Here is a 13,033-nt window from a genome sequence, read left to right as displayed (position 1 = left end):
GTCCGTCTATCTATCGTATTCACTCACATATAAGCTGCATTTGTCGTACAAAAAAAATGTTGACTCTATTGAGGGTTTGGCTTATATTCGCGTAAAAAGACGACATGCACAAAACTGCAAGGTGACAAAGATGAAACGCCATAACGCAAGTCAATGCGGCCGATACGGTCATTTCTTCTTCAGTTTGTCTCGCATAAAATGTGAAAAAAACTCCCTTGAGCCAGTCACTGCTCCCCCAGGGGCATTGCAATCTTACCTAGGGCGCTCCTGTCTTATCTAGTTAAACGTGCTCTGAATGGCCAGACGCGAGTAGCCTTGATTTTGAAATACAGTGTTCCCTCGCTTATCGCGGTTAATGGGGACCGGGACCCTCCGCAATAAGTGCATTTCCGCGAAGTAGGGGTGCCCCTTCAAAAATGCTTAAAGAAGCGTGTAACACGTGCACAAAAGCAAAAACATCATAGTAGTCCGGATGGAGGATCTTCTGCAGTTTTTTGCACGTAAGAAACATCGTTATTGGGAGTTGTGAACATTGTTTTTTTTGGCGGTGAAGATGCGCCTGGAAACAGCCATGACGTCATCAATGCGATTCCTGAACTCTCACCATGTTATTGACCATTTCTTTGGCCTTTTTTGATGCAATTACTAATTCCTATTGAATATTTTGTTTCCACCTCTTGTAAAATGATGTAATTTATAATTTTAACTTAATATCTTAACATTTTTTAATTATTTTTTTTCCTGAAAAAAATCTGCGAAGCTCTGAGTCCGCGATAGCTGAAGCGCGAAGTAGCGAGGGAACACTGTAAAACAAAATTACACTTTGATTTTTGTTGTTGTTTTAACTTCTGTAATTTCTGTCATTATAAGGTATCAGGTTCTCAACACGATATACTTTAATTTTCAAATTGAGTGATTATAATAATTTGCATTTGCAAAGACAGACATACCAACTTATGATATTGACCCTAATAATATGCTTTTGATTCATACATTATCTCAGAAATACCACATGCAATGATTTTTCTTAGAATTTTCTCTTCAAAGTAACACATTTGCACTCCCTAATGAAATCATAAATATGGAGAGAAAAATTGTGAATCAGGGGGCAGCTTGTACGTAAGAAATTGTAAAATTCAACAATTTTAAGGCAATTTTATGGGTGGTTTTTATGTGGTTTATATGCGAGCAAATCCAGCCGAAAACAGCAAATCCTGGGGCTTAAATACAAAGACTGGAGCTTTTCAGACACTCAGCGGGGCCAAGGGAGCAAATTTTTCGGTAAAAGACAGCCATGGAAGTCAATGGCGAAAATCCCCCAAATGCGCTAAAATGTGCTAAAATCACGCAGAAAACGACATTTATGATTAAGTACAAATACTGGAGCTTTTCAGACAATCGAACCGACCGGAGTCATTTCCCCATTAAAAACACAGCAATAGACACACCAAATTACACTAAATTGGCTTTAAATCTAGCCCAAAACTGCATTAAATGAATAAATATAAATATCGCAGCATAAATAAAAATACTGGCGATTTTTAGAGACTATAACCGTGCTTGATTTCCCGGTAAAAAGTGCACTTTTGACCCGGTGCCGGACCCAATTGCAGTAAAATTATTTGTCCACCAGGTGGAAAAGTGTGTGTGTACGGGTGTGTATTAAAAGCGCGGCCACTCGGTTCTGGTGGGTCATTTTGCACGGGGAATGTGTCTAAAATTTTCTGGAGTAGGATTCCTGGATTTACAATTTCATTAGAACTACTTTTTTTCTTCTGTCACGTACAGTTCTGCGTGTGTTTGGCCGAGAATAAATGCCCTTGTTATTCTAAATGAATGTTATCAGTGAGGGAAGTAAATGGCACGCGGACCGTGGTAGAAAAATATGTACACACGCAAGATCGGGGGCGGGGTGAGCTCGTCGGCGCAACGTCTGTCGGCTGGCTTTTAGGTCGGCTAACTCCATTCGGCCAAACGCCCCCTTGGCCAGACATCCGTCGGCGAAATCTATTTCGGCGAATCGTCTGGTCAGGATAAAACCAATATAAAGAGTTCTCTGTGGTTAATGGCTTTGCTCCCTGAGCAATAATCTTTCCAATCAATATTGGAGTGGTTGCCGCATTTTATTAGGTCAGAAAGTTTATTTTACCCGTCTCCTCAAACGTTTCAACTGAGAGAACCCTCTTACGGTGCAAAAGGTGGCTCCACATCCCCTCTCGGCGTACTAGTGCTTCATCTTTATTCTGCAGGTTGAGCACCCAGGCTCCTGGCACCACCTTTGTACCAGACCGTTTCCTGTTGAGAAGCACAGTCTCCTTTTACTAACCCAAATTCAATGCGTTTCCTTAAAGATTTTTCTTTTTATGTAGTCATCCAGATTAGCCTCACCATCCAGTTCCAATCGTGCAGTGAATCATGGCGTTTTGTATGGTCTACAAAATAGGATTTCCAAATGTTGTTGTCCTGTTGAACTCATTATCGAGGCAGTGATATAACGAGAGATGGAACCTTCTGTCCATCCAGCCAATTATTTTGTTAACACAATTTGGATGCCATTATCACTATAAATCAATGGTTCTTTGGAATTTCAAATTGTGCACTGATATGCCGAGCACAGGTTAAGCATGCTCTGCAACCAACTTAACCCTATGAGTTGTGTAGTGGCACCGTACCAAGGCCACCATCCTCCCTGTTGAAACATAGGACTTCCCATGACTCAAGTCAGCTGATGTACTAATTTGTTTTTTGTTTTTGTCTTTTACTCAGTGCTCCCAAATTTCCCATTTCACAGAGCAGATTATTTGTTTCTCCACGTTAAGTTTTACACGTGGAGTACTACTGCTGCATTCCCGTCAAAAATTTCATTTGGGGAAATTATTTTTCTTTCTTTTTGTTTTTGTCCTAATCTGCCTCCGCCATCCCCAAAAGGCTTATTGGCGATTTCAGAAATCAATTTTGAATTTCCAAATCCTTTTCCACCTTAATACTTGAGTAATATATTAAATCTTGGTGGCCAGCCAATCAAGAACAAAAGATCATGGGAATTTAGTGTTCAACCAGTCTAGCATCCATAATTTTGGTTTGTGGGAGTAAACTGGAGTACCCGGAGAAAACCCAGTTCTCGAGGACACCAGGAATACTCCACACTCTGGAAGGTCTGGATCCGGATCGCTAATCACTAGTCTTTCAATTTGGGTCGTTTACCCATACATCAGTGGCCCGTACATTTTCATCACAGCTGGAAACCACCATCCTCCGTGGGGCTTCTTGGTAGCTCACCCCCTTTTGCTGCCCTATCAGCAATAATCATTCCAGAAGGGACTAGGTAATTAATGTATTAGATTCACGTGCCACACGTCTACAAATAGAAATTTGTTTTGGAAGTTCAATTGCCGCCGTTCGTCGTCCTAGTCAGCCAGCATGACCGACTGCCATGTTTGCCAATAATGCAATAACGGAAAAGTTGTGAGACATTGAAACACACACCCCCTGTTATGATCACGTCACGTAGCGCGACGCGACCGGGGGAAGGTTTAGCCAGATGCGGAGACCCCGAAGGAAAAAGGGAGGCCGTTCCGTTGCATTTGATCCTGATTTAATTAACTGGCAAAAACGTAACATAAACAACTTGGGCTTAAAAGAACTTACTATGACAGAACTGAAACATGATATCCCACGATGCAGCGTGGCGTCAAGTGACGTAAGCATGACAACGAGGAACAAATCAGTCGATCCGACAACGATCAACACAACCCATAATCCTTAAATAGCCAAGGAAAACATCACATAATTGCATCAGCTGATAACAATAATGACATCACGCCAGGAGGGGCAACCGAACCACTCCTGACACCCCCACACAAGTATATTAGCCGTTTATAAAAAAATGTACCTCTACTTTTTTGCATTAAGCTATACAACAACGTTAATGCTATCAGTTTAGCTGTTTGTACGCAGAATTGAGGTGGCAATAGTTTGGCCTCTAAATAATGTATCTCGTATTCCGTTTGAGTTTTTTCCATTCCGTTTATTCTTAGACAATCCATCCAATTAAAGCATTATTCAGAGGTTTTATATCATAATAAGGAAGTGCTATCTTTGACCATAACTCCAGCACTTGTTTCATACCATGAAAGGCCCCACCAGATTCATAACAATTGAAAGTCCTCTGCATTTTCCCAAAGGAGTTTGATGTGAACCACTTTCAGAAGTCATTGTTTCTTAAAACAATTGTAAGTCCTCCATACCATCCCAAAGGAGCTCAGCGTTTTGGTGTGCACACATTAGTTTTGAGAAGTCCAATACCAGGGGGGGAGTGACTTTCCCGTTATTTATCACGGTTGCAAACAGATGTACTAAAAATGACTTTTTAATGTTAATAAGCTGAGTAAAGCAAAGCATTCTTTGTTGCAAGCAAATTGATAATAAATGTGAGACTAATGACCCTAACACACGTCCTCTCAAATAACATTGTTTCTACAAGGAGTTCTAACAGTACGTTTTTCAAACTATTTACCACACAGTCCTAAGCATATATATATTTTGGCACGTTTATGTTAAACGCCTTAATTCTTCTCTGCCTGTCGACTGGCAAAGAAGACAGAGAGGGACACGCACACATACACACACTTGCACTCTCCCCACACACGCGTGACTCAGAAAGTTTAAGCTGAAGTGTGCATAAGTGCTGTGTATGTTTTTCAACACAGCTCCTTATAATCTGGGAAGTTACAATTATAATTATTATTATTAGAACTACAGCCACTTACGCATACATCGTATGGCCAATAAAATGGTAAGAAATCTTACCTTTTCCTTCACTGTCGTAGATTCGTAATACGGTGCCCATGGAGCAAACAGCATTCACCGCCTGCTCCCTTTGACTCCCAGTGCCGATAATGCCAATAATTGGAGATGAATAAAATGCACAATACACGTTCTGGTTCATACAGGAGGCAGGAACTACTTTATCGCCTAAGCTCGCACCCTTTATAGGCCCGTTATCAACGAAAACAGGAAACACTTGCACACTATCGTCATCGTTTTGGCGAATGCACATCGCTTCTAGAACTTTCCTTGGCAGGTTAATCCGTTCGTTGCTGTCACGTTTTGTCGGGTTGTCAGGTAGAGGTATGTGGATGCTCTCCTTGTGTGTGTGCTGTCTTAGTGATTTGTATGTCCCACCTCGTGTCCCTCCTGGTTTTCCATTCCTCCCAAAAACCACCTGTTTCGTGTTTATCATTACTTTGTGTGACATCTATTTAACGGGACTGTTTTGTGACGTCATTTTGGAATTGTTATTCGTGTACTCCCGTATTCCCGTTCCTGTGTGCCATGTTATCTTGACTACCTCATGTTTGCCCAGTTACTCGTAAGTTATGTTTTCTCTTCTTTATTGGTGTTGTGTCTTCCCCTGGTTATTTTAATATTTGAACTTTAGTCATTAAAAGCCTGAGTTTTGCAGCAGCACTGTCACCCTTTTTCTCTGAATCGCATCCTGGGTTTTCGGCTTCACACACACGAGGAGAAATCATGACAGTTGCTATGCAAACAAAGGATGTTTTGTGGAATTGTGGGGGCTTGCACAACCGAGTTTGAGCTGCGTCCATGCATGTCTCTATATTATCCAGTAATCCCTCGCTCATTGCGGTTAATGGGGACCGGGACCCCCCCCCCCCCCCCCCCCAATGAGTGGATTCCGCGAAGTAGGCGGGCGCCATCAAAAACGCTTATAGAAATGTATAACACGTGCACAAAACCACCACCAGGCTAATATGCTGTTCATTCAGGTGTTTTATTTCACATTAGAATGCAGGTGTTATGTTGTTGCATACAAACAAATAGAATACAGTAAAAACTGCAAATGTAATAAATGTAATTTGTTTATTCAAAAAACTCAAATTCAAAAACATCATAGCAGAGTCACTCGATCCTTGTGGGCTTTGAAACCTGTCTTCTGAAGTTCGTCCTTGAAAAGAAATGTTCGGGACAGCATCCTCTTCCAGTACAGTCCTGTTTCATCCATATTAAAGACTTGCTCCGGGGCATAGCCCTTTTCTTCTATCATTCCCGGAAACACATCCTCAACATAACGCCTCGCTGCTGCTCCGTCTGCAGGGGTTGCATCTCCATGCAGCGACACATTCCTTAGTCCGGACTCGCCGCTTAAACCTCTCAAGCCAGCCCTTGCTGGCGGCGAAAGCCGTACGTGGTCGTGGGTTAGTCTGGCTTGAAGCACCGGGCACAGGATCAACTTCGTCGACGTCTTCTTCCTCGTCCAGAACGTTGACGTCGTCGTCACCACTCGCATACATCATGGCGTCAAACAAAGATTTAGCCTTACTTCAGATTAAGTTTCCGTCCAGGCTGATTTGCTTCGCCCTACAATCACGGATCCAAATAACCAGTGCATGGAGTGTTTGGGAGGCATCACGAAGGGCTTCACAAAACTTTTACGCTTAACTTGGCGAGAAGCGTACTGTATAGCACGAGATAGGCGTGGACTGAGAATGGTCATCCGTGGTGAATGGGCCAATGGGGAGTCGAGTATATTCAGTGAGCATTCAGCTGGCCAATCAGCTTGTGTTTATGCCCGTGATGCGGCCGTGATCCCCCATGATTCTTTGCGCATACGTGCATTTTTGTGTTTATAATTTATAAAATGATGAAATTACTCATTCTAATTGAATATTTTGTTTCCACACCACAAGACGATGTAATTTATAATTTTAATTTAATATCTTTAATTTTTTTATTTATTTTTTCCTGAAAAAAATCCACGAAGCTCTGAGTCCGCAATAGCTGAAGCGCGAAGTAGCGAGGGATTACTGTAATGCATAATGAATTCATCAGATCCAATTCCACAATATTACGACTTTAATCTTATGCTATTATAATATCATATTAGATATATTTCAATGTAATATCACAACTTTTTTCCTGTTATATACTATTGCTCTTTTTTTTTCTTTCTTTTTCTATGTTTGGCCATCTACGCACAAAGACATTTGGGAGCGTTTTGTGAGTGTGGGCATGATGTGTGTGGGTGGTTGGCTGTTTAATTTTGCTCCCTTTGTGCTGACGGACAAGCGGCTGTTCCTGTACCACTACCTGCCAGCGCTGGTTTTCCTGCACCTTCTGGGCCCCGTCTTGCTGGAGCACTTGCACACACATGTGCTCAGGTATGTTTAACTGTGCTCACATTATAGCTATAGCGTGGCGCTACAACGCCTTCCAAACAACTTTAAGTTCAAATAATGTAAAATACGTTGACGACTTTAATCTCATTACATACATTGACTTTATTTTAGTAAGATAGTGTGTTATATTTTCTATCTTAATCGGAATAATCTTAACCTCATAATTTTCTCACTGTAATTTTACAAGGCCCCATATTACGTGGCCAGGTATTTCTCTGAGTCGTGGGGGCCAAGTTATGGTGTTCTCACCTCTGGTTTGATTTTGTACAGTGCAATCTTATGTTTCTGGGACCCACTTTCACGTTTGTATTCCATTATAAAAAAAACAACAAAACTTTTCTACATAACTCCTTTTCCGTTGAGGCATGCACATGCTGGCACTCTTTTTTTTTTCCAGAAAGCTGACGGCGTCATTTCTTGGAATGCTCTTTGACAAGCTCAATGATAAAAAATCTGTGATGAGGTCTTTAAAATATGAAATAAAAACTAATGTAGTAATATTACAATTAAGGAATTTATTTTCATATTTTGTCAACATTTTTATCATGTCTTTAATCTCATGATATAAAAGATAATTTTTAATGTATAATTGTTTCATCATTTCTAATCTCACTTAAAGAGTGCGCTGTCACGCGAAGGCCAGTGGCAGTAGCTCTATCCACCCTTATTTGTTTTTCGTGTTTTACAGCCCTTCTATCTTTTTTTAAATTACATTGTAATATTTCTTAATACATTCCTTTTTACTTTACTTTGTACTTCATATTTTTTACTTTAATGTTTTTACAACTTTCTGTTCTGTTAGCCTGGCTTCTTTCTGATACTTCCTTTTTTAACCATTCAGCCATGCCTACGCTGTCACACACATGGGACTAGCTGTTACTATACACAGCAGAAGGAGCAACACCTCGGTGTCGCCGGAGATTCGGAGCTGGACAAAGGGGCCGGGAGAAGAGGCAACGCTTCTGACCAACCATTCCATCCTGGGATAAGATGGAAGTGCTGTTGGCGTTTACCAGCAACAGAGTCGAGGGGCTCTATTTGGCTACTGTTGTCTTCAGCTGCAGACTACTGAGGAACTGTGCGGATAAACTTAGAACAGTGACTCTGCATATTCTCTACCACGGTCACAGTCTGCAGAAGTTCCCTATCTTGTGGAAGATTTCCTAGGTGTGGTTCCAGTTTTTGTCCAACTTTACAACGTCTTTTTGAGTCTGTATCTGTTTTAGCCCGCAACCAAGATGGCGCTGTTTAAGCGGCAGCCGGTGGTGGCGATAGCTCCGTCCACTCTTGATCGTTTTGTGTTTTTGCTGCTTTTATCTCTTAAAGATTTGATGATTCCATTTACTTTGATTTGCTTTGTACTATGTGCTTTTGCTTTGCTGTTCTGTCTTATCACCCTCTTGCTACTGCCACAATGAAATTTCCCGAATATGGGATGAATAAAGTTATCCATCCATAAGAGCCTTAATCGGATTAGATTGGATAACTTTATTCATCCCGTATTCAGGAAATTTCATTGTCACAGTAGCGAGGGTGTGATAAGGCAGATATAGTAAAGGCATTTTAGACATAAATAGATAAAAGGAAACCAAGCCACGCGACGCGTGGGGCCGAGTCGCAAAGGTCGCAGAACAACAAAGCAAAAGCACGTATTAAAAAGCAAAGAAAAGTATATGGGATCATTAAGAATAATTAAATCAAATCATAAAGACAGAATAGCTGCAAAAACACAAAACGAGAAGGCAGACGGAGCTACCGCTACCGGCTGCAACATGAGTGGCGCAATCTTAGTTGCTGTAGCAAAAAAGGAAACAGACTCATGAAATATACATTGTAGAGTTGGATAAAACTGAAACCACACATAGGAAGGCTTCTACAAGATGGGGAACTTCTGCAGACTGTGGCCAAGGTTGAAAATAGCACTCGTCAAAACTTATCTGCGCAGTTCCTCAGTAGTCTGGAGCTGAAGATCAACAGTAGCAGAGTAGAACCCCTCGACTCCGTTTCCGGCCTGATAAGCGCCGGCAGCTCTTCCATCTTATTCCATAATGGAATGATTGGTCTGAAGCGTCGCCTCTTCTCCTGGCACTTTTGTCCTGCCCCGAATTTCCAGCAGCATTGAGGTGTTGCTCCTTCTGCTGCGTATTGTTCACAGCTAGTCCCATATGTATGACAGTGTAGGCATTACTGAATGGTTCCAAAAAAGAAGTAGTAGAAAGAAGCCAGGCTGACAGAACAAAGAAAGTTGTAAAAACATTAAAGTAAAAAGAAAAAAGTACTAAGTAAAGTAAAAAAGAATGTATTTAGAAATATTAAAATGTAATAAATAAAAGATAGAAAGGCTGTGAAACACAAACAAATGAGTGGATAGAGCAACTGCCACCGGCTGCTGCGTGACTGCGCAATCTCTAGAAATACATCTTTTAATCTTGTAGGCCTAATTGTTTTTTTTTTTTACCTTAATATTCTGTCAACAATTTATTGAGGGGATGCTAGTTACAGCAGAGGTTACATGAATGAGAAGAAAATTGAGTTACTTCTTCCTCATTGTCAATTACCATGACTGCATGAGAAGCCATCGCGTGATCTGAAATAAAATCATCCGCTGTGAATCCATTGACGCCGCCTCGTGTGTGTTTCAGCAAGGACCAGCACCGCCTCATGTTGCTGGTGTGCGCGTGTGCAGTGCTGGCGTGTGCCTTCTTGTCCTATTGCGCCTTCCGCCCTCTGACATATGGGAGCCCGGAGCTATCGGCTGATGGACTGCGAGCACTCAAATGGAGGCGCTCCTGGGATATCTTGCACCGATGGCGAGAGTCTCCGGAATGTCATGCACCTTGTGGACGGACAGCGCTTTTAACCAACATTTAGAAAAAGCAATTTCTGCAGAAATTGCATGGAGATGCTATGGATGCATATACTCTCCTATGGGTCATGTCAATTTGATTTTCGGTCACCTCCTGTTAATTTTGCATCTTTTTCGGTCACCTGTTAATTTTGCATCCTTTTCGGTCACCTGTTAATTTTGCATCCTTTTCAGCCACCTGTTAATTTTGCATCTTTTTTGGTCACCTGTTAATTTGGAGGATAAATAGCTACTTTCCCCTTGTTTTTTTCACTTCCTGTAATCTGGGCAATTTACTCTTAATTAGATATCATGTGTACATCACTTACTGCTCGTTGGTCACTTCATTTTAATTTTGGGACATTTTTTGAGGCACTTGTTAAGTTCCTCTTGGTCCTCTTGGTTTTAGAGGACATAAGGGTCAGTCTCTTGCATTTTGGGGAACCTGTACATTTTTGTTCAATTTCTATTTCCAACATACCTCTACTGAGGTCAAGCTGAGTTTTGAACAACACGTCCTTTTACAGTATACTTGCTTTAACTGAACATTCTTATGTCTTTACATACCCCCTTCAATTCCCCTTTTGGAATCGAAAGATAAAATGCCACATTTGGGGTTCGGTTGAATGGTAGTCGGTGGAGCTATAGACTCACGTGTAGGTGACAAATGAAGGTTTGGAAGTCTCGTGGAGGCAGTATTCTGTCGAAGAGGATTTGATTTTCATAACTTCTTTCTAGTTTTTTGTTACCATGATGAAGTAGTGTGTAAAGTATATTTTTCATTTCGTGTGTACATCAGAATTACAAGTTTTGATGTGTTAATTTTTATTTTAAGTTTTGTTGCAGTTTCCTCTGTTCAAGCAGGATGCCTGCTATGAATTGTTTGCTATAAAAATTAACTTAAATGTTTGTATACCAAAGTGATAGACACTATTTGATGATTGTCTCTGGGCAAAGGCTTCATGACGATGTGTGAAAAAAATCGGGTAACTGTTTATTGTATAAACAATTTAATTGTTCTGGCAGTTGTGAAGCTTTTACAAATTTGGTCATTCCTGGCTTGTCTAGAGTCTAGACATCTTCAACAAATGTTTGGTTAACGCCCACTTTGGGTGGAGACAATGAAGGCATTAAGAAATGGAGTCAGAACGAGAATCTCGCTTTTTCTCGTGCCAATAAAGAAAACTTGTCATGTCTTGCATGTATTTTTTGTTAACACGTTTCACCAGATCTTTCAGAACAAAGAAAAGAACATCCCACAATAGTTAACGGTATATGAAAATACTGCAATGTATTAATAGCTAAATATAATATATGAATAAAAAAATCTAACTACTTAGAGTACTGTAATCACATTAAAAAGAATTATTCTCCGCTTGATTTAAATAATAATAATAAAAACCTGGTTATTGGAACTTGGACATCTAACTATTTAAATAAAATAATTATGACCTAATTTGAATGTAAATGCATTGACTTTAATGATGCGTGTCCACCCCACGGCGCTACATGAGAACACAGATTCTGGAGCGTCCGCGGCAGACATCGACGACACTCTTATTAGGCACCACAACAGCACCGTTCCCGTTGCTGCTGTACCAAGCTGAATGACTCCGGCTGAGGTAAGAAGATGGACACGGGGGCGCGCTCGCAGCCGCCTCCTGCTGTTGACGCCACACCAGCGCCGAAGTGTCCAGGTAGCGCAGACGGACGTAGGAATCGGACAGCGATTTGGCTGCCAAGTGGACCGAAACTTCTTCGTCATCAGTCATGTTGACGCATTCGACTGGTAAAATCGCCACGTCATCCCGAGAAACTTTCGACAGTCTGGTGTCGGCTCGTGATTCTCACCAGAAGATTCCACAAAAAGACGAGGCGTCCTCGGTTACCCTGGCGACGACTATCCACTTTGACAGGGCCCTCCCGTAGTCCAAAAACGTAGGTTCTAAATGCGTTTTGGCCGTTAGGCTAATGCTATCAGTTTTTGGGCTAACGCCAAAGGCCCTTCGAGCACACGCGTGGAGTCAGTGTGCTGGATTCCATGCCCACGACCTGGTTAAATTGAACTAAATACGTCACATGTGGCCCACCTGTTTAGACTTAGCTTCGCCAGCGCACTGTTAGCCACCTCACTAACGCAATCTGTCCTCGTAAGGATGCTACGCTGCCTTCATGTGCTCTGGTAAAGATGATCATCACTGCGAATGCACGTTCATAGGATTTTTGTTGTTGGAGAAAATCATCTAATAAAGAGGGGGAAACATAGAAGAATGCCGTTTTTGGTAGATTTGTCCTTTCTATCTTTCTTCTTTATTTTTCAATTTAAAAAAGTTGCATCAATAAAAAAATATTTTCAATGAAACAAACCCTCACCATAAGAAAAAAAAACTTCAAAGAAAATGTGTTCACATTTAAAAATATATTTGAGACTCAAAAGATGCCCTGGAATACATTTTTTAGAAGATGTTTTGATCAAAACAATTATTTCTTTCATTCATCTTCCATACCGCACACCCTCGAAGGGGTTTTGGGGGTTGCTGTAGCCTAAACCAGTTGACTTCAGGTGAAAGGCAGTCAACACCCTAGACTGGTCTCCAGACCACCTTAGGGCACACAGACACAAAAGACCACACTTTTGCCCGAGCCTATCCGAGGATAGTGCATGCTTCGGACTGAACCATTCTGACGTCCCGCCGTTTGACTTAGAAAAAATTTCGGACTTAGAATATTTTTTTGGACATAGAAAATTTTCGAGAACCAGGAAATTCACCGGGACATTTGCCCGTGCCTATCCGAGGATAGTGCATCTTCGGACTTATTTTTATGAGACACCACCGTTTGACATAGTCTTTTTTTCATCCTCTTTTTCTGAGAACCAGGAAAATCAGCGGGGCTTTTGCTCCGAGCCTATCCGAGGATAGTGCATGCTTCGGACTGAACCATTCTGACGCCCCGCCGTTTGACTTAGAAAATGTTCAAAAACCGGGGC

The 13,033-nt window shown here is 41.4% G+C and overlaps 2 protein-coding genes across 5 annotated transcripts in view; one reads left to right on the top strand and one right to left on the bottom strand.

Moving 5' to 3' along the window:
* pomt1 (protein-O-mannosyltransferase 1) overlaps nt 1–11,240 on the top strand; it is a 57,331-nt gene extending 46,091 nt beyond the window's left edge. For all 4 annotated transcript variants that reach the window (XM_077736011.1, XM_077736012.1, XM_077736010.1 and 1 more), the window contains 2 exons: nt 7,004–7,181; nt 9,842–11,240. In XM_077736011.1, coding sequence (XP_077592137.1) covers nt 7,004–7,181; nt 9,842–10,070 — 407 coding nt within the window. In that variant the 3' untranslated portion in view covers nt 10,071–11,240. The remainder of the gene's footprint in view (nt 1–7,003; nt 7,182–9,841) is intronic.
* Nucleotides 9,436–12,266, bottom strand: brd3os (BRD3 opposite strand). The gene has a single exon (XM_077736017.1). The coding sequence runs from the start codon at nt 11,814–11,816 to the stop codon at nt 11,550–11,552; it is 267 nt and encodes an 88-aa protein (XP_077592143.1). The 5' UTR covers nt 11,817–12,266; the 3' UTR covers nt 9,436–11,549.
* Between the last annotated feature and the right edge of the window lie 767 nt (nt 12,267–13,033).

This window comes from Stigmatopora nigra, chromosome 16, assembly GCF_051989575.1.
Source record: "Stigmatopora nigra isolate UIUO_SnigA chromosome 16, RoL_Snig_1.1, whole genome shotgun sequence".
NCBI classification, from domain to species: domain Eukaryota; kingdom Metazoa; phylum Chordata; class Actinopteri; order Syngnathiformes; family Syngnathidae; genus Stigmatopora; species Stigmatopora nigra.
Note: the sequence above shows the minus strand (reverse complement) of the source record. Positions and strands in the feature narration are given on the sequence as shown.

Excerpts from the sequence above, each read along its gene's own strand:
- brd3os (XM_077736017.1), bottom strand. The coding sequence starts at position 11,816 with ATGACTGATGACGAAGAAGTTTCGGTCCACTTGGCAGCCAAATCGCTG.